Source organism: Larus michahellis, chromosome 16 (genome assembly GCF_964199755.1).
Source record: "Larus michahellis chromosome 16, bLarMic1.1, whole genome shotgun sequence".
In the NCBI taxonomy this organism is placed as follows: domain Eukaryota; kingdom Metazoa; phylum Chordata; class Aves; order Charadriiformes; family Laridae; genus Larus; species Larus michahellis.
This window is the reverse complement of record NC_133911.1, coordinates 6,455,393-6,481,656: the sequence shown is the minus strand read 5'-3', so window position 1 is coordinate 6,481,656 and position 26,264 is coordinate 6,455,393. Positions and strand designations below refer to the sequence as shown.

Here is a 26,264-nt window from a genome sequence, read left to right as displayed (position 1 = left end):
AAACATAAATTAAATTCTCTTTATTCTAGAGCTGCAAGGGAGAATTCACATTATCCATCTGCAGCTTTTAAAACACAGATGTATTCCTTAAAGTGTAAAAATAGATAGATTCTTTTTGGCAACCCATAAATATTGTTCCCAACCTTCTCAGATGAGAGGGGAAGGATGTCTCTGCTAGAATTCCTCATTAGGAAGACTCACCGACTGGCTCTCGGAGTAACAAACACCCCTGACAAGGAGGGTGACAAGCTGTGAGCGCAAGATCAAGCCATGGAAGGTCAAAGGTCTGAAGCGCTCCTCCATGGTCCACTCTTCACTGGGAGACTGGTCAGGGTACAGGTTGGGGTAGGGAGTGTATCTGTGACAGATTTAACATGTTATAAGTTGAATGAACTTAAGGACAGACACATACCCTCACCTCCAAAACAACTGCTATTTCAGCTCTTTGCAGCCTTCTCCTGAACATTTCAGGGACTCTTGCTAGACAAGCAAGTCTTTTCTCCACCAAACAAAATAGCAGAGAGGGGTCAAGAGCCATTACCATGGGCAGAGCATGACAACAGCAGCAGAATGGAGACACTCTCCTAACCCTCAATGTCAAATCACTTGCTACTAAGGAAATTTTCAGTGACAAATTATTCAGATTCTAATAACAGCTGAAGCATCTGGCAAAACATCAGGGTCAGGACTCCACTCATAAGAGTCACAACCACTAGGTTAGAAACTGACTCACCAGACTAGCCTGCTGCTTGGAAGCAACTGCAATACAAGCCTGGTGACTCAGCCCGGTTACCAGGAAGGTGGTATCAATTTTATGGCACCAAGTCATTAGCTCCTCTCCTGGGAAAACTGAGCTTTGCAGAGCCCTCAGGTTTTTGCAGACAAGAGGGCATCAACTTCTACAGACAAGATATTTCCCCAGGTATTCCACCCTCTCCAGGAAATATTTCTGGATAAGTGTTTGAAGGAAATTTAAATTAACAGGTTGGACACCATCAAGCCATTAGCCTAGGAATTTGGTCACAGGTGTGAGCCCCAGCACTGGCTGATGAGACCTGCCAAGGCACTTCTAAAACGTGGATACTAGCACTGTTTCCTCTGACATACAGAACGACTGTATCAAGCATCACTACACATCTCAACATATGGAAACACCCCATTTCCATATGTTTGTGCCTACCAGGACCTCACCTTCTCTCTAGCATCTGTTGCAGCAGATCCTCCTTTTCTGGTGGCTCCTCCGTTGCTATGTGCTCATCACACATGTTACGCAACTCACTTGAAGGGTAGGATTTCATGGACTGGCTACGCTTGCGCTGCTCCCCAGCTCGGGTGAGGATGCTAGATTTCTGGATACAGCAAACAATTTTCAGATACCCACTAAGCAGGTCAACAGTTATCTAAAAGCAACTATGAACTATTTGATGATAGCTTTATGTCACCAATAAAGTGTTCCTTAGCCAGTGCTGCTGCAGTACTTGTAAGAAGACCCAACAGGACTGTACTCTCCTTGGACAGAGAACCTAGCATTTTGGAACTCAGGCACCCTTTTTTGCTAGAGCACAAGTATGCCACAAGCATGTTGATTACTCATTCTGACCTTAAATTTTAAGTTTCCCAAGAGGCTGAAATACCTGCCCCAGTATCCCTCCTACAAAGGAGAGAAGCATTTAGGCACCTACTACTGATCTCAGTGGTGGGTTCAGTACTTCAGTGCCAAATCCACATTTTTTCCATGTCTATCCTAAACAGGTTACTTTGTCCTCTTAACTTTTGCCTCTAAGAATGCAGTCCACTCTTCTTATCAAAACCCAGAAAATGGAATGAAATTGAGTCCTTGAAAATTTTCTGTTGCAGTAGGTGCTTATCTCTGACCTGAATTCTGCACTGACAAAAGCCAAGATAGCGAAAGAAAGGGCCTTCCACCTGCAAAACAAAGCTCTTTACCCTTAAACTTATCAAACAAGCAACTTCTTACCTTGAATTTGATGTTGTTACTTATGAGCTGATTTCCCTTCATGAACTCCCTCTCATTGCCCCGGTTCTCAGTCACTACAGGGAAGGCATGATGGACAGTTGTACGCAGGATGCTAACGAGGGACTGGATCCTGGTGTGTGGGTAGACATACGTCAAGTTGGGTTCCATGATGTCGCTGGCTCTTAGTCTGAGGACAGAGAAATCCAAGATTGCTGCATGCATCATATGTCAGCAACAGAAGGCTGGTGATGGACAAACGAGGAAACAAACCAGTCCCAAGACAAGATCCTGAAGGATTCTGCTGCAGTTTATTCTGCCAGCTCCTTGTACCTGTGTGCTCATCTTCACTGCATTATTAGCGGTGCTGGCACAATTTGTTTTTTTTTTTAACATAACATTGCATCAATGATTCACTATAGGCAAGGAAAAAGGTTCCAGCTTATAACACAAAAAGTGTTAAGCACTTCTGGGAAAAGACGAAAGGTGGGAAGAAGATTAAATTCTGCAAGCAGCAATGCCCAGTGGAACATTTTCAGAGTTCTTGCTGAACCTCATAAATCTGTTCCTCAGATCTCCACCCATCCACCCTCCTCAGAAAGGGCTCCAGCACCTCTTTCCCGCTGCAGGCCTGATGCGCAACTCCCAACTCCTCCCACAGCAGTCCTCCTCCTCAGAGCAGCCAGATTCATGGGAGATGAAGCATCATTCCCTCACATTACAGCATTCCTTTCTGAGCAAGAACCCCACCACAAATTCTAACCCACAGCCCTGCCAAGATGAGCAGCCTTACTTATCCATTTCCACCTCTGTTTCCCACTCCAGAAGAGGTACTCCTCGCAAGTTCACATGGATGTCATAGATGCCTTTGTTGAAAAAGTCTCCTGTCCATTTGGCTACCTGCAGAGCAAATGGAAGGTCTACTGAGTTGTTGCTCCAAGTACAAGACTCCTTGGCTTATCATAGCCCTGGAAGGAACAGAGATTCAGGGCGAGCACATGTTCAAGCAGTCTGCAAGAAGCCTGAGCTAAGGCCCTGCACTCACCATGAGGGTGATCATTATTGGGAGCCCATAGGTGATCTCATTGGTGGATTCAATTAGGATGACAGTCAGGCTAATTGTCATGCGGACCACTCCTCCCAGGAATGCTGCTGCCCCAATCAGTGCAAAGGTTCCCGAGTAGATGTGATCCAGGCCAATGTAGCTAGGGCAAAACACAGAGCCCGGCAATTAGAATAACCTGACTGAGAGCTCAGCATCCATCTGCAGCACATCTCTCGCACACATACGCATACTCAATGCACCTTTTGAGGAGGTTGGCGACCAGGCGTCCGAAGGCAGCCCCACAAAGCAGTGATGGTACAAAAAGACCACTGGGCACAGAGATCCCATATGTCCAGCAGGAGAGTAAGAAATAGAGAAGGAAGAACAAGGACAGTGTGACTGGGCTGAAAGTACCTGCAACACAAGAAGAATCATGACTAAAGGGGCACAGGTCTGTCGGACAAAGACTGTAGTCTTGCACCATCCACCCTCAGCTCACAGCAGGCTCGTCTCACAACAGCAACTTAGCGTCCCAGTCCAAATACAAAAAGAAGACAACAAAAAAGTGAAAAAGAGAGGAAAATCAGGCCTTTCCTCCCATGGAGGAGGCTTTCACCTGTTGTACTAGCAGTCCTCCAGGGCCATGAAGGCCTGAAGATATCTCAGCCTTGTGCTTCTTATGACAAGGCTGTTTCGAGCAAGATGAAGTTCTGAGGCCTAAGCATGGGATAAGGCACTGTCCCCTCGCTACTCACCGTCCTGGTGGAAGAGCTGCAAGATAGCTGACTCCTGAGGATTGAAGAAGAGTGTGGCCATGTCATTGTAGGTTTCATTTGGGCAGAAAAAAGTTTTAATGCTTGAATTCACATCCTCTGACATACCCTAATGCAGGACACAAAAGACATGAACAGTTAAAATCCACTCTCTCCTACATTAGCCTTTGTGCAGAATGGGAGTAACCCTCCTGTATAGGGCTGTCAGCCCACAGTTTGGGAAGTTCAGGCCAAACACCAATCGCAGAGATGTGGCCTGCAACATCAGTGGGCTCCCTGATTCACAGCTTGAGCTGCTTTGCCAAAGTACGAGAGCACAAAGGGCAGTCTTATTTATTATTACCCTAAGCTCCTGCAACTGTAAGTAGCTTTCACTGACATTCTGTTATGTACTGCACACTGTCAAAAGCTCATTATGTGCTTGTGCTTCTCTGGAGGGTGAACAATATGATGGGGACATAAAATCTCCACGTAAGATCCCTCACCTGCAGGCTCAAAGTGTCATTGCCACTATGACTGGTGGAAGACATCTGCCGGCATTCCCCCAGAACCATGGAGGATACAAAGACCACGACCGTGGTAGTCAACGACACCAGCAGGCTCTCCAAGACTCTGCAAGTACACAATAGAAACCACACACTGAAGCCACGCTCATCCCTGTAACCCAGTCCCAGCTCTGCATAGGACTTCGGTAAGGGTGCAAGAACAAGCAGTCACCACAGCTTAACGTCAGAAGCAGGGGACCCTGCAAGTCAAGCTGAATTACGACTTGTCTGCCAGGGATTGCGTTAACTCCCCTTTTTAATTGCTTGCCCCAAAAAGGAGCTATTTCTGCCCACAGAACACTTAACAGTCACGTATAAAAAGCCACAGGGAAGTGTTCAGTGATGAGGCTGTTCACATGGAAACAATGTTCTGTAGATCCTTACAGGGCAAAAGTCTAGACAGGACTGGACAGGTTGATGCATAGTCTCTCATATTTCTTTTCTAACTGCTTAAATACACTTTTTTCTTTTTTTTTTAAACCTGGGCTTCTTTTTTAGGAATTGCCTAGAGCAAACAAACAGTTCTTTTCCAGAATTACATGGCAATTCCCCCTCTAAATAGCTCAGATGTGGATTTAATTAACCAAGACAATTTAAAAAAAAAAAAAAAAGAGGAAAAAAAAAAAGAGTGGGATCAGCTATTGCTTCCACATCCATTTTGACAAGACATAAAAAAAATACTGCATGGAGACAAAGCTCTGGTTTGTTCGGCTATAGCCTTTATTATCAAGAGCTCCCTACATAGCCCTTGTAAGGGGGGTTGCAGCTCTCACGGTACCACCAGAGTAATTACAAAAACGCAGAGGGACTGTAACATCTGGTTTCTGGTGTTCACTTTAAAGTTCTATGGAGGCTTCTTTTTGTGATTTCAAAAATAACAGGTCTGGGACTTCCTCCAATACCTCTCACTGGGTCTTCTAGATTGATGCTTTTGCTTTGGGACACTGAACACAGATTAGAGATCCCTGCACAGACTCAAAAGAGCATAAATACCTGACCAGCTTTGGCTTGGGATGCACATTCCGCATGCGGTACTTCGCAAGTCTTTTGTTCAGACAGTTGAAGGTGGCTCCAAGAAGGCCTCCTACAATCCCCATCAGAATGAAGAAGCCCAAGTCCACAGCCGTCCAGAGGTGGCATTTCTTATCAGACTCAGAGCACTATGTGCAGAAAAGCGTTAAAAAGAGGCATCAGAGTAGTTGCTGCAATTGCCTACCAGTGCTTCCGTCTCCACACCAGGAGACTTTCAGCAGCTATGACCAAAGGAGAACAATTCTGTGTTAGGCTATCAATGTACTGCAGCTAAATATCAACTACCCTTCACTGAAATACAAGCACGTATCGAAAAAAACAGAAACACTCAACTGAAAAGACACTGGGGTGGTGGGGGAAATAAGAGCACTAAACCTCACCTTAAACTCCCCAAAGTTCAGCAGCCCAGGGAGCTGGAAAGAACCCCAACTTCCAAACTGAATCCCAGAGCGGAAAAAATTCAGGGTGAAGGTGGCAGCCATGGAACAGAAAAGCTGAGGAAGTAAAAACAAAAAGGAAAAAATAAGCACTCCCCAAATTAAGATTGGCAGTCAGTTCTTCCTTGAGACTTATGCCAGGGGAACCTCAGAGCTTTGTCAAGCTTTAGGAAAATAGTCCTAAAGAGGTTTAACACCCATTCCCTGCTGTAAAAGAGAGCAGGGCTAGAATGGACTACTATAATCATCTGATTTGGCTTCCCGCACAAGAAGTTAGGAATTTCACCTAGTAATTCTTGCAGCAAATGCTCTTTTTTTGTATGCGTGTGTCAAAGATGCAAAAAAAATTAATGAAATCCAATACGTTTTTAAAATACTGTCCACTTCATGAAAACAGGCACCAGAAGCAGAGAAGGCAACCTGAAGGCACATGGCATGGCTGCAATACAACTCCTCAAGGCAGAGGAAAAGCAGAAAGAAATCCAGCACCTCCCTATTCTGTCTGCTCCCAAAGGACTGGACTGCAAAGAGCCCAGGCACAAAAGCCCATTCTCCCAGGTACACTAATTCTGCTGCCTGCAGAGTTGCCCTATAGTTCCAGATAGTACCAGACTCATCTCAGCTCTTGATCTGTAGTAATTCTGAAGCACTAAGAGCAGACAATCTCTCTCCTGTCAGAAGAGCTCAGGAGGAGACACAGGATAATCTGAACACCCTCACACACAAGCCCTCCCACAGGTCCACCTCAAGGAAGAGACACGCAGAAAGAGACAGTCATTACTCACCACTTTCCATGTAAGTCCCTGGTTCCAGAAGGAGGAACCTTCTTCCAAGCTGAAAAGAGTGCCCCCAATTGGGGCTCCAAAGGCAGCTGCAACCCCTGCAGCAGCTCCAGCAGATACAAAATCCCTTTTATCCCTGAAATGAAGAGGAAAACAACCTCAGTTTAGCAAAGTAGAGCTCTGGAGATGCTTAGGTTCCACAAAGAGACCATTCCCATTTATGGATATATCCCAGGGATACAGGAGTGACAGCTGGGAGAAGTGCTGGCCATGGCAGGCAACATCATTTATTCAGTAAGTCGTTGCAGAATCACGCTCTTTCTCTGGAGCGCTAATACAGAGCAAAACTCTGTAAAAAAACACTACACAACTGCCCAGTATATGAGGAACTACCCCAAACTGTGGGACTCCAGCATCACTTGAAAGAATTACGGAGAGGGAAGGGCAAGATTTTGTCCACGTTCAGGTGAACCAGCCTTTCTGTAGTGTATCTTGGTCATAAGGGGTGAGTAACTGAGTTTGTTCCCACCAATGAAGCCATTTAACCATTCACATTAAAGGTTTTAAACGGGTAGAGATTTGTTGAGTAGTCCAAGAGAACATCAATGAACACAGAGACCAGAGCAGAGCAGCATGGAAGAGCCAATTCCTGGTGTTGTCTTGCTGCAGAATGAAACTGCAGGACACTAGAGAGAAAATCAAAAACTGACGGACTGATTCATCCCACCCCAACACCCTTCTCCCAAGGAAGTCTGCTCACCCATCCTCCTCCCCCTTGCTCAACATCCTGGGTACAGTACCTGTCACTGCGGAAATAGGGAAAGTTAAATTGGATCTTCCTCAAAGAGATGCTCTGGAACTACAAACAAAATAAAGATTTAGATACACAGGAGATGGCAACTTGCTCCTCACAGTACTTTTAACAAAGCAGTGGTGTGACCGACCAGCAACCTAGGCGAGCACTAACCTGTGGCAAACCTGCACCCACGACAGCACCACTGTGAATCATTGGACCCTCCTTCCCGACAAAAAGACCTGGAAAAACAGGGCTGATGAGACAACACATTCCCCCCAGCTCTCTCCCTTGCTGACAATGCCAGGAAAGATCAGCCCACCATTCCCATGCCATAGTACAGTCACCTGTGCCAAGCCTGCAGCTCTTCCCTCTCCCCTCAAGGTGAGGGAAGGTGCTGACCCCTGCCCCCTCAACCTCACAAATGTTTGTGAAGACTTGCACAAACTTGGCGCTCCCAAGTGGGTGGAACCATTCAAAGACAGCTGTTAAAGTACTCTGAACTCCCCAAGTTACTCTGCCCTGCTGCCTAGAATATAGCCTCCTTCAGGCTGCTCTAGACAACATGTTCTGGAGAATTTTCAGGTCTCCCTCTTGGAGCCAAAAAGAGCGACTTCTGACTAGCCTACACAGAAAAGTACCTGTTCCCCCAATTGTCTTGATCCTTCTGTCTATTTTCTACTCTATATATGCATTCAGGGCTCATCACTCTGCTCCAGCCCATCAAAATCATTTTAATGAAAAGGCCTTTTGTGCCCCGTGTATAGCAGGCACAGCATTTTTCCCCCTTCAGTGACTCCTTACCCCAACAAGATCCTTCTTACCTCCTGCCACACTGAAGAGCACTCCCATAGCTTTGCACACCACTGTCCGGAGACGCACAACGCCTGGAACCTTTACACCGTTGAGGTAGCACTTAATTTCAGGAATTCCTGATCCAGCTGCTACAGGCTGTAGAAAAGAAACACTGACGCTGTGCTGCATCAATTTCATAGCTGACCAACAATATCTCATCAGAGAGCACAGCAAGTGACGAAGAGACCCTGCTTAGCTAAAGCAATTAGCACTGTGAAGCTACTTCGATGTCTTGGGGCAGAAAGGGCTTCCAGCAAGAAGGAAAGTTCTTACCCAGGACACGTGTGAGAGCAAAGAGAGGCTGTGTAAGGAGAAGCAGTGGACGTAAGTCTTACTTGGATCAGGACCAGAAGACTGGCAAGAAAAACAAAGGTCAGGTTGAACCCCAGCAGCTCCAGCAAGGACAGGGCAAGACAGCCTTTCTCAGTACATTCTTCCACAGCTGCAGGGACAGTCAAGGAAAACAACAATGTTCTCCCCACCAACATGCAATCATTCGGTACTGTCTGGGGATTCCCACTGGCATCAGGAGCTGAGCCTGCACTTCCTAATCCAGCTAGGGCAGCTGACACAACCCATCAGGAAACCAGGCTTCCTTTTCAGAGCTCAAGACTGAACTACAAAGAAGGGGAACCACTCATTCTTTCAGGGATTAGACGTTGCCTACGTACATGATACTGGAACCATTTCTTGCTTTCCAGGGCTGAATTACATCAGCAAGTTGAAAATTCGATTAATCATCAACAACATGACTGATGGTAAAAGTCTGAGAGTCAGCTGTTCTGAGCACAACATGGCAACAGAAAGAAAAAAGTCACTTGAGTCTAACAGGAACCCGAACAGCAGGTAAAAGATACAGCTTTGTACCACCTGGAACTTGAGCTGGGTAAACAGTCGTACGAAGAAATCCACAAAGAGGCCCACCTATGAAAAAGAAGACAGATCTGCCATCAGAAATTATTGCATACAAGTAACAAAGACCACCCTCTTAGTAAGTCCTACCAGAATTATGCACACATGGGAGGACAGAGGCAAAAATAGTAACTTCAGAAGCTCAGATTTGCTACCTCCATCGTTCTTTCTGGCACAGATCTATCCTAGAATTGTTCCTGAAGAAATGCATTTCAGAGAACTAATCTGGTAGCATTTTTAACACCCACCACATACTTCAGGGTACAAAAGAAAGCCGGCATTTAACTGAGGTATACAGTCAGCAAAGCTAATTTTCAAACACTCTAGAAAGCACATGCAGGAAAGCTAGTAACGTCAAACATAAAATACAGTTCAACTGTAAATTAGCATCCTTTTTTATTAAGTGTTCACTTTGGACAAGTATTCCTGCATGCAGAATTAAAACATTTTCCAGAATACTTTGCAAAGAAAGCACAGCAAGATCTAAAGGAAAAAAAAAAAAAAAGGTTTCCTGGAAAATAATCTAGCAACAACCATGCTATAATTCCCAAAAGACAACTTCAGCTACTCAGATCTCCACTTCATGAAGGGGAATGTTTCCTCCTTGACCATTGACTTCTGAATTGTTCCTGTTTAGTATCCTGAATGTTCCTCATTCCCCAAACAGCACGACCCTTACCAGTCCTGTGCAGACTCCAATAGCAAAAACCATCACCCACTTCACTGCTTCATATCTCTGCGCTTTCTGTTTAGGAAGAGGATACAAAAAAAACAAAAAAAAAGCCAAGTCAAAGCAACATAGAAATGGGGATCAAAGAAAGGCAGTTTGGGGCTCCACAGCTAAGTTACAGCTAGAGTGATAAATCCATGGAAGACAGGGACAACAGCAAACTGCAAATAGGGAACTGAAAGCGCTGAACATCTCACTTTAAACCTGAGGATCAGAATAGATGCTGAGAGCTATAATCTCCATGCATATTTTTATTCTTTTCATAGAGAAACCAAGAGAGCATATAGAATTTATTTCATAAAGAAAAAAACCCAAAAAACTTTCCACAGTGGAGAGTATTTAGAATCACAGAATGGCCTGGGCTGGAAGGGACCTTTAAAGATCACCTAGTCCAAACCCTCTGCCATGGGCAGGGACACCTCCCACTAGACCAGGTTGCTCAAAGCCCCATCCAACCTGGCCTTGAACACTTCCAAAGATGGGGCATCCACAACCTCCCCGGGCAAATTTCTCTGGGCAATTTCCACAGTTCTAGCTCTCAAACTAATGAAAAAGAAAGAACAAGGTCCTACCTTGTTATCCATGCTCTCCAAAACTTCCAAGTATGGGTCATTGATACAACGATCATAATCCAAGCTCTGAAAGAATGCCAAAAGGTCAATTTAAGAGAACCAGCTGCAACAGATTGTGCAAAAAACTACAGATAGAAGACCTTGCTAAAAGATTACAAAAGTCATTACTACCCCCACAGTAGGTTTCGCAAACAACAGTAGGAGAAAAAATTCCTGTAAACAACTTCATTTAAATATTTCCAGCAGAGCCAGACCCCGAGAATCAGGAAGTGAAAGAACAGACCAATTTCATGGCCCAAGCTGAGACAGACAGGGAACCAAACAGGAACACGACCGATTAATACAACTTTAAAGTTTGTACAGATTTAGACTTTACTTCTTTAAACACCTCCAATTTGACAGTCCAGGGAATAACATTAAATCTTTATATTTAACCTCTCACCACATCAGGAACACTAGATAAGAATTCATCTCCAGATAAACAGCATCAATTCTTAATCTTATCACAGCACAGAGTTAAAAGCAATATAGAGTTGCCCAGTCATACTCACAAAGTACCACTAGCTTCTGTCTACATCAACTTCACCTTTTCAAGTCAAGCAGTAACAGGCTAATCTGATGACACTCACACTGACAGCAACTGCTCTAAATAGTTGAGGGCCACCATACCGACATACAAAAAGCAAAATTCTCCTGTAAAAAGGAGGATACAATAGATGGGAATATCTGCTGTGAGCCAGCATGACATCAGAGACAGCAGTAAGGCAACAGTGACCAAGAAGCTACAGATGCTTTCTACAGTCATGATGAAACAAAACCACTAGAGCCTGTAAATCTCACATTAAAAAAAGTGGAACAATGCAGCAGACTCTGAAAATGAATTTTCTCTCAACAAGAGTCTGACTCGAGCAGCGGATATTCATGCTTTACTCACAGGGCTTTAACCCAGATATGTATAATGATGAGGAACAGTTCTTTGCAGTAACAGCAGCTCTTGTATTTCTGCTGATACCAATGCAACCTAACTAGTGATGCATTTTGAGTATCTGCCCCATTACAAACTCAAACAGATCAAAATTTGTCTGCAGTTCTTTTCATGTTAACTTCAAAAGCTGCTATCAGTTAATGTCCCACCTCATAGTCTTTACGTGGAAGAATCTCATCCTCCTCTTCATGAGTTTCTCCTAGGATTGTCTGCAAAACAAACAAAAGGGAAAGGAAAACCATCAGGGGACTGAACGCACATACAGGTGCTCAGGAACATCGGTAGCAAAGCCAAAATCAGGGAAGGCCTATGCTACTACTGCTTATAGTCAGAGAATGGATTACCAGTCCACCACTTACTTCGCGCCTTACCTTAAAGCTTGCCCCTCAGCAAGAATACACTACATTAGTTCTCTATGGGAGCTCCCCAAAGCATAGTAAACCCACATCCCAGCTTATTTTACAGCAACAGGTTACAGGGAAGTACAGGGCAAGAAACTTGCACAGAAAGCATTCTCCTATGCGGGGCAGCTGGAGAGGCCCCTGCCAGAGCCACTCCGTGAGGAGCAGCAGTACAGGCTGAGGCACTGGCCACAAAGGCTAGGACGCCAGGCCCCGCCAAAGCAAATGACTACTGGGACCGTGCAGGTCGAGGCACTGGCAACAGCGGCTGAGGTACTGGGCCCAACGCGGGGCAAAAGAGTGGAAATGGAGTGAGGTGCCTGGCCAAGTGTGGCTGAGGTACGGGGCCCTGAGGCGCTGGGCCGAGCATGGGCTGAGGTACTAGCCGAGGCACCGGGCCCTGAGGCGCCGGGCCGAGGACGGCTGAGGTACCGGGCCGAGGACGGCTGAGGTACCGGGCCCTGAGGTGGAGGCACCAGGCCCAGCGCCATAGCAACGCTCAACGCCCCCCACAGCCGCCCGCCCTCAGGCGCTCCCGGGAGCGGGCGCGGCGGCGGGGCTGGGCCGAGGCCCGGTGTCGGGGCGCGCCGCCAGCAGCGACGGGGCGGGGGTCGCGCGCGGTGCGGCGGCCGTACCAGCTCCTCGGGGGTGCGGCTCTCCCGCTCGCCGCAGCAGCGCGGGCAGCACCGGCAGCACAGCCCAGACCCGCACCCCGCCATCTTCCGCCGCCACCGCCCCTTCCCGGCCCCACCCGCCGCGCTCCCGCGTCACCCCGCCGCCCGGTCCCGCCCCCGCCGGCGCTGGAGCGGCGGTGGCGGCGCCATGTCGGAGAAGGGCAAGCGCGGGGCCCCACGTGACCCGCCCCGCCCCGCCCGGCCTTAAAGCGGCGCGGGCTGGGGCCGCTCGCGATGCGCAGCGCCTGGCACCGCCGGCAGGTGAGCGGGGTCCCGGGAGGGGGGGCCCGATCCCCGCCCCCGCCGCCCGGGGGGCCCCGCGGTGGGCCGAGCCCCCCACGCCGAGCCCGGGCTGCCTGCCGGCTGCTTCAGGCCGAGCCGAGCTGAGCCGCGCCGCGCTCCGCTCCCGGCGGGTTCAGCTGAGGTGAAGGAGCGATCGGGCTGCCACTTGGTCCCTGCGTGGCCCCGAGCCCGCTGCGATGGTCCCCGAGACCTGGATCTCCAGGGACCCCCCCCAGCGCTGCTGGCGCCCCTTCTTCCCCGGCAGCCTACGGGGGTGCCGGCCTCCCCCCCCGCTCCCCCCCTCCCCGCCCCGGGCCCGTTCCCAACGGCCTCTCCGCTGGCCAGGCGGTAGATCCAGCCGCGGGCCCCTTGTCTGCCAGCCCTATGCCATGGCCCAGGACAGCAAAGCCCTGGCAAGTCCCTCGCAGGCGTGCATGCCCCATGTGAAGAGTGGGTCTGCGCGGCCGAGTTTAGGTGGCGAGGTAAAACTAAGCTTCGGAGGATACAGACCTCCACACTGTGTGTGGGGTGCGAAATCAGGCCTGGAAGCAGTAAAAATCCCCTGCAGTGAAGCAAACGGGCACCACCGGCATCACATAAACACAACAGGCACTCCATGGCGATCAGCATCGATGTGCTGGGCCACAGACGTGAGCTCTACAGTGTGGTAGAGACAGAGGCGCAGGAGTGCTGACACAACAGAGCTGACGTGTGTTTAAGATTGTCTCATTTTGCAACTGGTTTTGTTGTTTACAAGACTTTTTTTTCTTTGCAATAACCACAAGCTTCTGCTAGCAGATCTGTGATGCATCTGATGGTAAGGAAACTGCTCCAAATGCTGCATGTAGACAAAATTTAAGTGGGGCTTTTCTCCTGTCTTTGTGGTTCAAGATTGCCAGTAAGATAAGGACCTGTCCTCAACAACGAGTCTCATCCTATAGAGACGTAACCCTTCCCTTGTGATGGGTGTTAAATCTCAGGTGGCAAAACAGCGTTCCTTTGATTTGATTTCGCTGTGATGCTGTGGGCTGCTTGCTAGAAGTGAGAGATCGGGAGCTGACTACACGTGATCTTGCGCTGCTAGCTTGATCACCAGCATATGCTTTGGGATAATTCTCCCAGATTAGTGCCACGCGGATGCCAGGGAAAGCCCTTGGAGAGAGCTTGGTCAGGGCTGTTACTGTGCACCCTGTTGCTTTTGCTTCACTTGTCAATAGGTCGGTGCTGCTGACTTTTACCATGGCCCGCTATGTTGGTACACAAGAGATTTAAGGCTCCCAGCTCCTCTTGGCAGCAGGCAGCCTGCGCTCCTTTCTCATATTTCCTGCCAGCTGGAGAGGTCCCCAGGTGGTAAAAGTAGACTTTCTCCCAAAGGCTTTTGCTTGATTGGCAACTCAGTGTAAACAGTAGAAGATAAGTTCAAAGTCTTCTTGGATGACCTAAACCCACAGAGTTTTTGATAAGGACAAAGTGTGCATGAGCTCTCACAACCCTTCCCTCCAAAACAGGCTCCAGCATTATGTCATGCTCAGACAACATGCTGCTTCCCTGGGATCACATTCAGTTTTGGCAGGTACATACGCAAATAACGCAGATGCTAATTTTATGGCAGCTCGTCTTTTATTATCTGTAATCACTATCTAATTTTAAAGGCATTGGGTGAAACGCTTTGGGGAGCTAAGTGGAGTTGGGCATCCTAGACCTGCTTGTACCACTTCCTTTCTGTGAAGTCGAATGAGCACTGCTGATAATATTACGAGGCAGGGAGAAGGGGGCGGTCTCTGCTGACCTTGTTTCCAAGCAGCTACAGTTGGTGAGGAAAGGAACATGAACAGCATCTCTGGTAAAGGAGAGAGCTGAGTGTGTGCAGTGGTATTGGTGTAGGGGACAGTTGTCTATGGAGATGGTGTGTCTTGTGGATGAAGGCTAATGGTTAGAAATGCAACTGTCTGATGCCAGCAAAGACAAAACAAAGGATGGTATTTGTGGGGATGGCCTGATCAGAGGGGATTCTTCACTTTTTTTCTGACATAGGAACACTTCTGCATTCTTGCATACCTGCCCTCTCGGCACTTGCTCTCCTACCCTCACTATAAAGAAGCACTGCCTTTTGGGAACAAAATGAATGGAAACTCTGAAGATGGATACAGTCCAAGAAGCAGCTGCTGTAGGAAAAATAAATAAATAAATAAGTCTGGTGGCACGTCAAGCCCAAGGCCACAAGATCAAAGAGGCCTTCACTTGATGTATGTGGGTATCATGGCTTGCTCAGCTGTAGTCAGGGCAAAAGTGATGTTGACCTGACTTTTCTGAGAATAAAATTTGACCCAGCAGGCACAGAAGAGCTGCATCAAAGCAGCATGAAGCCATCTGCTGTATTATTTCTCTCAGCACTACCTAAACACATGGTTTTTATTGTGTTTTCACCAGATCCCCCACTACAGCTGATCGTGAGGGCTGGGAAAAGGGACCACTTGATGATGATTAACATTGGGTCTTGGCACAGGCTGCTTCTTCATCATCATCTGCCCACCCCAACTGTAACTGCTGCTTGCTGAGATCTGTCCCCTCTCTTGTACCCACTGTGCTCCTGTTCCCCTCCTCCAGAGAGCTCACCATGGTCAATGAGACCCAGCATACCTGCAGTGCCAGTTCCAGCTCCAAGTCTGATGGTGGCAGCAGTAGTGGGAGCGAAAGCTCCAAGGACAGCTCACGCTGTTCCACCCCTGTCCTCGACGCTGACCGTCATGAGCGACTGCGGGAGAAGATGCGCCGACGGCAGGACTCTGGAGACAAGTGGTTCTCCTTGGAGTTCTTCCCTCCACGCACAGCCAATGCTGCTGTCAATCTCATCTCCAGGTGAGGGCTGCAGGGTGGGAAAGGGGAGAGATGAAATGTCTTTGGTGGAGGGCTGGGAAATAGCTAATGAGGCAGGCTCTGCCCCATGCTCTGTCTCCCCTTCCAGGTGACGAAGCAGGTAGTGGGGCTGTGCTTTCCTGCTGAGGAGGGTAATGGACACCAGGTAACTTGTCTTCCTTGGAGGCCCTGAAGAGTTAAGTGTCATGGTGGGGTTACTGAGGGGGCCAGTCTGTTTCCCCTCTCCCATGCTCTGTGAAGATGGAGCAACCCCACTGTCATGCTCTGGGGCTGAAGCAGAGCACTGGGGGACAATAGAGCAGAAAAGGAGCTATTAAAAGCAGAGAATATTAATTGATGCCCAAGTCTCTGGAACAGACACGTCCACTTGTTTTCAGAATCATCCAGCCTCTATAGTTTGTGCTTCTATTACTGAGGACTACAGTTTTAGCCTCTGAAATAAGTGTCCCCAGAGCTAAAGCTTATCCTGGAGCCTAGTAGGGAGCCCCAGGAGCCACCGTGTACTCACCTGGAGGAGAACAGGGAGTTTCATAATTTTTTTTGTAACTTGTATGCCAGAGCCAGCTTTACTTTAAACAGAATGGCCTGTTCCATCCCAGAGCAGGAGAGAGACAAGTTAGGGGAGCCTTTATTTCTTCTATTAGGCACACTTGGGAACACAACAGAGATCTGGTCCATCTTTTCATATTTGTGGCCTCTACAGTTAAAGCTGGGAACAGAGGGTTGCAGCATAGTCTCCCATCTGAAAAGGAACGGGACTTGCATTGCTCTCTATCAGAAGACATCAGTCTAATAGAGCGTGCTGGGAGGAAGTTTATTCTGCAGAGAACAATTAAATTGCCTCTTCTTCAAAGAGATTGTAAGCTCCTCCTCATACAGCCTTAAAGGATGACTTTCCTTATTTACATTGGCCACTCACTAGTTGAGCGCTTTTCTTGGTCTCTCCTGCTGCTGTCATCCAAGCTCTCTCTGCCTGTTGCTGGCATTTCAGCAGCAAGCAAGATATCCCAGGCATGGAGAGGGGAGCTGGCGACCTGGTAGGCTAACGCAGCTCTGAAATCCACAGGTTTGACCGCATGGGAGCGGGTGGTCCACTCTTCATTGATGTGACGTGGCACCCTGCAGGGGACCCAGGATCTGACAAGGAAACCTCTTCCATGATTATTGCCAATACTGCAGTCAACTACTGTGGCCTGGAGACCATCCTGCACATGACATGCTGCAATCAGACCAAGGATGACATCACAGGGCATCTGCAGAAGGCCAAACGTCTGGGGTTGAAGAACATCATGGCATTGCGTGGAGGTGAATCCTTTTGTCCTGTGATGTGTAGGGCTGAGGTTGTATTTTGCTGTTGGGTTCAACTCCAGGGCAAAAATGGGAGAAGTGAGATTTAGAGGGTCATTCTGCTGCAGGAATTAAAAGCTTAGACTGCCTTTTACCTGATCCATTTGTTATCAGTCTTTCCAGCCCAAGGGTAGACAAAAGCAGTCCATGGGTACGATTGCAAACTTGGAGGTTTCATCTTGTCTTCCTTTTGATAGCAAGAGGTTTTTACAGCAGTAGCAGATCTGAGTCCAGCAAACAGTTGGAGTGAGCTGTGGATTTGTTCTCTTTTCAGATCCTGCTGGTGAGGAGTGGGAGGAAGAAGTAGATGGCTTCAACTATGCTGTTGACCTGGTTAAGCACATTCGCAATGAATTTGATGATTACTTTGACATCTGTGTGGCAGGTAAATGCCCTTCATTGCAGAATGCGGGGTAGGGTCTGAGATGAGGAAATCAGCTCAGCAGTCCTTCTCTGGACCTGGGCCGTAAGTGACAGCACAATCAGATTGGCTACTTCCTAATTTCCAGGGTGTTGCCCTGACCACCAGGTTTCACTTTTTTTTTCCTTTACCCCCCAAAGGCTACCCCAAGGGTCATCCTGAGGCAGAGAGCTATGAGGCAGACCTGAGGCACCTGAAGGAGAAAGTCTTTGCTGGGGCAGACTTCATCATTACGCAGCTTTTCTTCCGATCAGAAACCTTTCTCAAGTTCATGAAGGACTGTCAAGCCATTGGCATCACCTGCCCCATTATTCCTGGCATCTTCCCCATACAGGTGAAATCCAGTAATTCTGGTTCGGGGAGGGAATGAGGATCCAGGATGTGTTTGTGGGTAAGGGCCTGAGAGAGGTCTGTAAATATCCTCCACAAAATTTCTGGGAAGTGAGTGTGCTAAACGTGATAAATCTGTAAGTAGTTTGCCAAATTAAATTCTTAGGCATAAGAATTTAAAATATTAGGCATATTCTTAGGTAATAATAAGTTTAAAAGGCTTTCTGTGCCCACATGGCAGAAAGGGATATAAAGGACAATGGTCTACCAGTCCTAAGGTGTTAGTCACCACTGTCCGCATGCTGGGCTCAGGCAACGTGGGAAGAAGTCACCTAAAGTGACATGACCAGGACTGCGTTACCATCCTAGAGATGGTGCCTAAGCATAGAATCCAGGAGCCCCAATTCTAAATCTCCTGCCACAAAATAGAGATCAAGTACCTGTGTTACTGGGATGTTTGAAAAATGAAAATCCCCTGCATCCTCATCCAGGGTTACCACTCCCTGCGCCAGCTGGTGAAGCTCTCCAAGCTGGAAGTGCCTCAAGAAATCAAAGATGTGATTGAACCTATCAAGGACAATGATGCAGCCATCCGGAACTATGGGGTGGAGCTGGCAGTGTCTATGTGCCGGGAACTGTTGGATAGTGGCATGGTGCATGGGCTCCATTTTTATACCCTCAATCGGGAAGTAGCTACTACTGAAGTCCTTAAGCGCCTGGGCATCTGGAAGGAGGACCCAAGGTGAGCAGAATATGCTGGCTTCTGTTAGTTCCTCTTTTACATATCTTCATCCCATCTACTGAAGGCTCAAGCAATGGAGGGGCTGGCACCTCTCCTCTGTTGCTTTTATATTTATTTTTTTTTAAGCAACTTTCTGCATTTAGAATTTTACCCTTCCAGCAGGTCTTGGACAAAAGCTGGGAGGAATAGAGGGGACAGCTAAAGGAGGAATTAATTTTAGTCAAGTGTCTTTAAAGTAGCCTGTTCTGGAACTTTAAAAACCTAAACTCTTAGAGCTGCCACTTAGAAGAAACATGTTTTTTGAGGTCTGTCATAACCTCTCTTATAGGCTAGGTGCTATGTAAGCACCTGCTGTGGATTTCTAGGGTTCTGTGCAGCTGATAAAGGGAACATGGACTTCTCTCTGAGTCCACATGCTTCAGCATAGACAAGAGGAAGCAAAGGAAAATGGGTAGCTATTTTTTCTTGTTAAAAATAGCTTCACACAGTGCTTTTCCCTTACCACCATCCAATTTCAGCCATCAGTCCAGTACTTAACTATTTAATGGACACCTACCGAGCATCCTTTGAGGGAACTGAGCGGGAAAAGATTTTCCACAAAGGAAGAAGAGTTTTCTGTCCTACTTCTTGAGAAACAGAAGTCTTCTCAGCCCCTGTTACTTGCTCTCCCCAGAGGCAAAGTTCTCAGGGGAAGGTGTTCCAGCCTGTAGTGGAAACTCAGCAGAGTAACTGTTAACATCTGCTCCTCCTGTGCAGGCGGCCTCTGCCCTGGGCAGTCAGCGCTCACCCCAAGAGAAGAGTTGAAGATGTTCGGCCAATCTTCTGGGCCTCTAGGCCGAAGAGTTACATCTATCGAACTCAAGAATGGGACGATTTCCCCAATGGCCGATGGTAAGCTGTCAGCCTGCAGTGACACTAAGGTAGAGGTGTGGCATGAAAGCCTCCTTCAGAGTTGGTCTCTGTCATTAGTGGGTGTCCTGGGCACGCTTTGGGCTTGACAAGACAGGTGGCTTCTTAACAAAGTGGTCCTCCGTTGCCTGGATTTGAATGATGTGAGGTGAATGGCACCAAGATGTTGAGGAATTTGGTCTCTAGGTGGATTTCACTGGATACTTCTCTTCCTGGGTGGCTGTCTTCCTGCATCACCAAATCAGCTTATCTTCCTCAGTGGCCTGTTAATCCTGTGTCTGCTCCCCTTACAGGGGTAACTCCTCCTCTCCAGCCTTTGGGGAACTGAAGGACTATTATCTCTTCTATCTGAAGAGCAAGTCTCCCCGGGAGGAGCTCCTGAAGATGTGGGGAGAAGAGCTGACTGGTGAGGAAAGCGTCTTTGAGGTGTTCACATGTTACATCACCGGAGAACCCAACAAGAACGGGCACAAGGTGAGTGATGGCCCAGGAAGGGATGGTCAGTGTGGCACAGACAACAGTGTGTATTTGCGCTTGCTCCTGGTACCACATTGTTGTTCTAAACAAGAATTGGCACTTCCCTATCCAAAATGACTTGCTGAGATAATGGCTGAAGAGAATCCAACAGCCAGAGTTAGGGTTCAACATAAAAGAAAAGCTGCTACAGTGTGACAGGACCAGTACTGATAGGCTTCAGCAGTCATTTTTAGGGTTCAGGATATCCTGGCCCTTGAACCAAACATAGGAATTTTGTCCTGAAGCAGGTGTGTTTGAGACCATTAGGGACTTCTGAGATCCTTCAACATCCAGGTGGTAACAAAAGGGTGGTTACATCCATTGTGAGCCATCTTTTCTCCTCACGGTAGGTTACGTGTATGCCTTGGAATGACGACCCTCTTGCTACCGAAACCAACCTTCTGAAGGAACAGCTGGAGAAGGTTAACAGACGAGGAATCCTCACCATCAACTCCCAGCCAAACATCAATGGCAAACCATCCACAGACCCCATTGTAGGCTGGGGGCCCAGTGGGGGTTACGTCTTCCAAAAGGTACTGTGCAACTCTGGGCTAGGCAGCAAAGAGTTATGACCCAGTTTGGTCTCTGTTAGGTAGCGGGGTCCTAGGCTTTCACCCAGATAATCCTGCCTGCTCCTTATCTTAATGTCTTCTTGCTGAGATGAGCCAAAGCTCCTTTGGTGTCTTAAGAGACAGATTATGTCATCTCTATGGCTTACTGCATAGCTGTTTTCCCCCACCTCAAAACATCTATTGAACATCTATAGAGTTTCTTGTTTTTACTCTCGGCTAGTAATTATTAGTAACTTCTTCCTAAAGCAGGGCTATGAAGTTTTAGATACAAACACACACCTGCCCACTGCATCTGATCCCATTCAGTAGTGCAGGAAACAGCCATTTTTTTTCATAAAATAGGAATCAATGAAGTAGTATCTATCTCTACCACCCAGCTTCCCATGGTAATAACTGGGCAGTTGAAAATTCCAGCTGCGAAGTTTCTTCTCTGCCCTGCAAGCAGTCTTATTTCCCATGCCTGCCTCCTACCGTCAAGCATTTTCAGGCCCTAGAGCCTTGCCACTAATGGCTGTGATAGGAATCTCCCATCAAGGTAAGTGCCAAGCGAGTGGCTCATATTAGGAAACAAAGCAGCCTTGTTCAAAAGGGATCCAAACCGCTAAAGCCATGAGACTAGCAGATGGCAAATGCAGTTATGTTTTCAAAGGAAAAAATTCCCCCGAGGTGAAGGGAAATCCATCATCTCACACAATAGCCAGGAAATGGGGGGAGGGGAAGCAGTTGTTGGGAGCAGCCAAGCACAGAGCAGTGGTAGATGGAGCAAGTACAGAATTAGGTTGTATAAGCACAGGGGGAGAATTGTGAACAAAAGATGAGGACGGGGAATGGTAGGGTGCTGGGAGAGTCCAGCTGAGACCCCTGACTTCTGTTCCCACCAGACTGGGCTGCCTTGGCAGGACATGGCTGTTTATGGGGTACCACATAGAACACAGGTCCAGCTCAGGCCTCTTCCCAGCACTCTACTCCAGCACAGGCTGCTTCCCAGGCACAGCAGTTGTGGCTACGCTGTCTGGAGCTTATTCCAGCCTGTCTGTTTACGTGGGGAAAAAACCAGGGAGGCTGTAGATTTCCTGACCTGGTTGCTCCTGGCCTGTTACCTCTGCTCTCCCCAATTTATTTATTTTTTTCCCCCCAGATCTCTTGCCGATTTGCTCTGCCCTTTGCTCAAGCCTCCTCTATAGTACATCTTTCCAGGAGTAGACATACAAGTCTTAGGCTGCCTGGTTTCTAAGCAGCACAGACTGTACAGCTGTTCTCTTGTTGCCTGTATGTGTCCCAGCCCTACCATGGGTAAAGGCTCTTACTGTCTTTCCCCTTCTCCATCCCCGCAGGCATACCTAGAGTTCTTCACTTCCAGCGAGATCGTCACAGCACTGCTCAAAGTGCTGAAGAAGTACGAGTTGCGAGTGAACTACCACATTGTGAATGTCAAGGTAGGCTGCTGTTTACCAGACACTTTCCTTTCACCACCTTGGGAGAGAGGAAAATGTTCAGATATCACTATGAACAAAGTGGGACAAAGTGGGGCTGATGAAGGGAAGGGAAAGCTGTGATATCCAGCAGCTGTCTGATCTCTTAACAAGGAAAGGAGAGGGTCAGTGCACTTGTTCCAACTCAGTCCTTCCTTCAGCAATTGCTTTAGAAAGGTTTTCCTTCCTTTGGCAGGGCCAGAATATCACCAATGCTCCAGATCTGCAACCCAATGCTGTCACCTGGGGCATCTTCCCAGGCAGAGAGATCATCCAGCCCACTGTAGTGGATCCTGTAAGCTTCCTCTCCTGGAAGGTGAGTCCTCCCTCCTGCTGGATACATTGCTGGGATGTCCTGGAAGTTCAGAGTGTCAGGCTTGGTTATAGTCTCGCAGCTGAGTACAGTTCTGATATTAGCTTGCAGAGGTCCAGATGTTGCTCCTCCTGTTCCCTCAGCGTAAGGAGAGCTTTGCTCTGGCCAGAGCTCTCCACAGACACCAAGTGCCCAGTAACTGGAGGCTTGGGAGCTACCACTGTCACTGTACTGGCCCCCAGAGCTCTGGGCAGTAGCTCTCCCTCCCCTCTTACACGCACAGGGGCAGTATTGAGCCATTTTACCGCAAATGAGTCTCGTTTCAGCTCTGAACATTGTGTTCAGGGCACTTCCCGCTGACTGGAAAGCACCAGGCTACCCGCTCAGCTCTTGCAATGTTTACTGAGAGGAAACAAGCCACAGGCTAACCAGCCACATGCCTGGCCATCCTAAATAAGGTAATATGAAAATGGAGCTCTGTAACATTTGCATTACACCACTGCCAACATTTATTTTTTTTTTTTCTTGGCAGGATGAGGCCTTTGCACTGTGGATTGAGCAATGGGCTAAACTCTATGAAGAGGAGTCACCCTCTCGCATGATCATCCAGTACATCCATGACAATTACTACTTGGTCAACCTGGTGGACAATGACTTCCCACTCGAAAACTGTCTCTGGCAGGTTGTAGATGATACTTTTGAGCTGTTGAACTCCCCAACTCTGCAGTGAAAATTCCTCTTCTAATCCCTTACTTCCCCCTTCCGTCCATTGACTGCGGAGAGAGAAAAAGCAGCTCCTGTGCCAATGGAGGACCACACACTCCTGCACCCAGTGCCCAGGCTAGCGCTCTGATCTACCCACACTACATGCTCTTCTGTCCCCAACAGAAAGGCTCCCTGACCTCTTCTCACTGAACAATAGCCAGAACTACCTGAACCTCTGAGCTGAGGCTCCAGACTGAGCTTAAAGGCCAGCTCTGCAGGATGAAGAGGTGCTAATCATGACTATGTTGATTACACTAACAGGCGAACTCTTACACATCAATGTGATAAAACTCAGTGGTATTGGTAACTTTCTTATGCCAGAAATGCTGCCTTGGGGGCAGAAACACTCCTGTCAACAGTGCCTATGCTAGGAGACTATTTCAGCAGTTACCAACCCTCAAAAGAAGATCAAGTTGCTTTTATATTGCACTCCTAAGATGTATTTTGTCATAACTGATCATATCAGGCTCTTTTGCACTCTCTCCAGAAGAAGGTTCAAGTTTTCTCCCTTTATTATATTTCCTCTTTTCTTTTTAGTAGGAATCACACTATTTCTTAGACTAAGTACAATAAAATACCCAAATACAAATGTCTCTTGTACTAAGCCCTACTCTTGTAAGTAGCAAAGACTCATGTTATTTGCAAACTACTCAGCCTGGGACAAGGGAAAGTTTTAAGAAAAGCAATTATTCATGGGGCAGTTCTGCCTTCACTTTCAACACATGCCCTAAGTATAGACAAAGCTCCACAATAGAACAAAGAAAGCTTAAATCCTAGAATTTACCAAAAGCAACCAGCTACAACCTTTAGTTTAATTCTGCAAGGTTACAGGAGTTGTGGTGGTCCTTTTCCAGTGGAAAGATAGCCTGTCTTTCCTGACCTGATGACTTACCAGCCTTAGGCCCCACAGCACTGAAATAAGGGCTTGGGGGAGCTATGCAGGCTGCTTTGTGTACTTAACAATCCCAAAAAGCTACCACAGGCTAGGAAAACAAGACCTTGGGGCAGTTCCCAGTGGGATTTTGAGATCCCTGCCATGCTGTGAGCATCTCTTTCAAACAAGCAAGGAAGAAAAGCCTCTTCCAGATTCTTCAGACCCTCTCATTACAGCTGTCTGAGACTGGGCTCATATATCCAGGGTAATTACAGGGCATCAATCACAGAAGCAAGTAATGGGAAGGTTGGGGGTCAGACACGCCTGTCTTGCCTCAGCAAAGCTTTTGGTGCTCAGCTGTTCCCAGCAGGTTTCTTCATCCCTAGCCCATTCAGCACAGAAAGGAACCAGCAGGAAGCAGTCAAGAGGTTGGCCACCCACTGAAAGGCTTAATGAAGCTGATGGACCTAGACAGGGGGAGGAGGTGTGATCCATGTGGGAATCCCCCCCAGGGGAAGAGCCAAATCTAAAAATAAAGACCTGTGTTTGCACCTACGATGGACAGTCCAGACTTTGGAATCAACAGGATGAAGCTTCCACAGGCAGGCTCCTGCTCATCTCTTTAAGACTGATGTATTTGCTTACTCCCCTGTGTGACACTCAACTCCTGTCCAGGAAAAAACATTCAGTAAAGGGAGAGCCTATAACATGGTTTTTTGACCTTTAATCAGAACTCCAGCAAAATCAGCATCCAGAGGAGAACAGAACGCAACCTCACAACAAAAGGGAATAATTTCTCAATTTTTGCCTCTAGGGGAGTAGGCTATCAGTCCTTTAAAGAGGACCTTTCACTAGGTACCATCTCTTCCTGGTTGTCCCTTGGCTATCAGGCTTCTGGCCAGCAGCACTGCTTTTATCACGTGAGCAGAGCGTTCGTTTTCTTGATTGTGCAGGACCAGCTCTTTGTTGTGACAGCCAGCTGTATCCTCCACGTGTCCTGAAATGAGCAGCAGCTGCAGGCAGGCCCCTACCATTCAGCAGTGTCCTTTGTCCTTGAGCTGGAATGCTGTTAGCTGGCGCCACCTTCCAAAGGCCTTAAATAGTAAAGTGGAAAAATCAAATACTCAGGTTACCCTTGAGGGGTTGCAGCCACCCTCACAGTATCCCTAAACAAAACAAAGCTTTTCCTCTATGCCAGCTGCCTCACCATTCACTTATTGGCTACAGGAACATAGGGGAGACAGGGAAGGGCTCTGAGTGAAGTGTGGAGTACAAATCAAAGTGTGAAAAGAAAGACCAATGCCCCCTCTGCCCTCTAGTTTCAGTACTTGCTCTCATCCCATTAAAGGAGGACCTAATCCTGCATGGATCTTTGGGAGGCAGGCCGAGGAGCAAACTGGCTATTTGAGCTCCAAGCCTTTGCCTGCTCACTCAGATTTATGGCAATTTGCCTGTCCCTGGGTGCAAGTCAGCACAGTCCTCCTGCACCAATGTGGAGCCTGTTTCTTCCCTGAGTGGGCTCTTGAGATGCAGGGGATTAGTGGATTAACATCTCTGATAACACTGGGGCAGGGGCACATGGCAGGGAAATTGACTGCTGAAACAAAGCTTTGAAAAACACCCAAAGGTGAACCCATATAAAGCTGGAAGCTGTTTCCCCTTGTTATGGGCAAGTTCCATACCTTGATGTATTCAACTTCTCCCTAAGCAAGTGCCTCGTGCAGGGAGAGAGATACAGGGAACACCAGTTGTCCCTTTGGGGTGCTTTTTTGGTCTACTGAGGTCCACAGAATTAAAGCAGTCATAAATGTCTACCTGAGACAGTAGGCTCCTGGCTTCCTCCTCCACAAAATTCTGCACCACACAGCTTTGTAAATGTCGTCGCCTCCACACCCTCCAGGCCTTTTCTATCAGCCGCTGCTGGTCCTGCCAGGGAAAGAGGCAGCACGCAGATTTGTTGGGCTCTGGCAGGCAAGCTACCCCACTTCCCTCTAGTTCCACCTTGCTTCCAGCTGCCTTCCCCGGTCCTTCTTGAACGACTTTGCTTTGGTAACAAAGCTGACTACTAGCAAGGCTCTTGCTGTTTTCCTGCAAATATTGTAGCTAATTAAGTCACAGGACCCTGGGGCAAGGAGAGTGCCCCATCGGTGCTCCGGCACAGCTCCTCAGGGACTATGGATGCGCTTGCTATGCGTGCCTCATCTTGTCCCATGGGCAGGTCAGAGCACATCTCACACAGCTAATTCCCAGGAAGCCAGACAGAACATGGGTCAGTTCCATAGATGGCTAAGGTCTGAGCAGGATGGGAGGCCAAATGACAGCCCTTGGTAGGC

At 47.9% G+C, this 26,264-nt stretch overlaps 2 protein-coding genes across 7 annotated transcripts in view; one reads left to right on the top strand and one right to left on the bottom strand.

The window, feature by feature from the left end:
• Positions 1-12,589, bottom strand: part of CLCN6 (chloride voltage-gated channel 6) — a 73,797-nt gene extending 61,208 nt beyond the window's left edge. For both annotated transcript variants that reach the window (XR_012583974.1, XM_074560725.1), the window contains exons 1-20: positions 12,473-12,589; positions 11,586-11,645; positions 10,452-10,517; positions 9,829-9,894; positions 9,095-9,161; positions 8,573-8,679; positions 8,207-8,333; positions 7,557-7,624; positions 7,390-7,448; positions 6,593-6,725; positions 5,751-5,864; positions 5,332-5,498; positions 4,279-4,405; positions 3,776-3,902; positions 3,281-3,434; positions 3,021-3,180; positions 2,769-2,875; positions 1,979-2,165; positions 1,192-1,349; positions 202-358 (exon numbers count right to left, since the gene is read on the bottom strand). Coding sequence is in view for 1 of the 2 variants with exons in the window: in XM_074560725.1 (XP_074416826.1) it covers positions 202-358; positions 1,192-1,349; positions 1,979-2,165; positions 2,769-2,875; positions 3,021-3,180; positions 3,281-3,434; positions 3,776-3,902; positions 4,279-4,405; positions 5,332-5,498; positions 5,751-5,864; positions 6,593-6,725; positions 7,390-7,448; positions 7,557-7,624; positions 8,207-8,333; positions 8,573-8,679; positions 9,095-9,161; positions 9,829-9,894; positions 10,452-10,517; positions 11,586-11,645; positions 12,473-12,556 (2,295 nt within the window). In the remaining variant the exon portion in view is untranslated. The remainder of the gene's footprint in view (positions 1-201; positions 359-1,191; positions 1,350-1,978; positions 2,166-2,768; positions 2,876-3,020; positions 3,181-3,280; positions 3,435-3,775; positions 3,903-4,278; positions 4,406-5,331; positions 5,499-5,750; positions 5,865-6,592; positions 6,726-7,389; positions 7,449-7,556; positions 7,625-8,206; positions 8,334-8,572; positions 8,680-9,094; positions 9,162-9,828; positions 9,895-10,451; positions 10,518-11,585; positions 11,646-12,472) is intronic.
• Positions 12,590-12,624: 35 nt separating this feature from the next.
• Positions 12,625-24,638, top strand: MTHFR (methylenetetrahydrofolate reductase). Of its 5 annotated transcripts, XM_074560458.1 has the most exons (14): positions 12,703-12,772; positions 14,302-14,366; positions 15,401-15,652; positions 15,759-15,815; positions 16,737-16,975; positions 17,292-17,402; positions 17,579-17,772; positions 18,260-18,510; positions 19,267-19,401; positions 19,713-19,893; positions 20,286-20,468; positions 21,842-21,943; positions 22,176-22,295; positions 22,825-23,650. In XM_074560458.1, exons 4-14 carry the CDS (start codon positions 15,805-15,807, stop codon positions 23,020-23,022), a joined length of 1,725 nt encoding a protein of 574 aa, XP_074416559.1. In that variant the 5' UTR covers positions 12,703-12,772; positions 14,302-14,366; positions 15,401-15,652; positions 15,759-15,804; the 3' UTR covers positions 23,023-23,650. The 5 variants fall into 5 exon arrangements, with proteins under 5 accessions (XP_074416556.1, XP_074416559.1, XP_074416558.1 ...); XM_074560457.1 differs by lacking the exon at positions 14,302-14,366; XM_074560454.1 differs by lacking the exon at positions 15,759-15,815 and having other exon boundaries at positions 12,709-12,772.
• Positions 24,639-26,264: the final 1,626 nt, after the last annotated feature.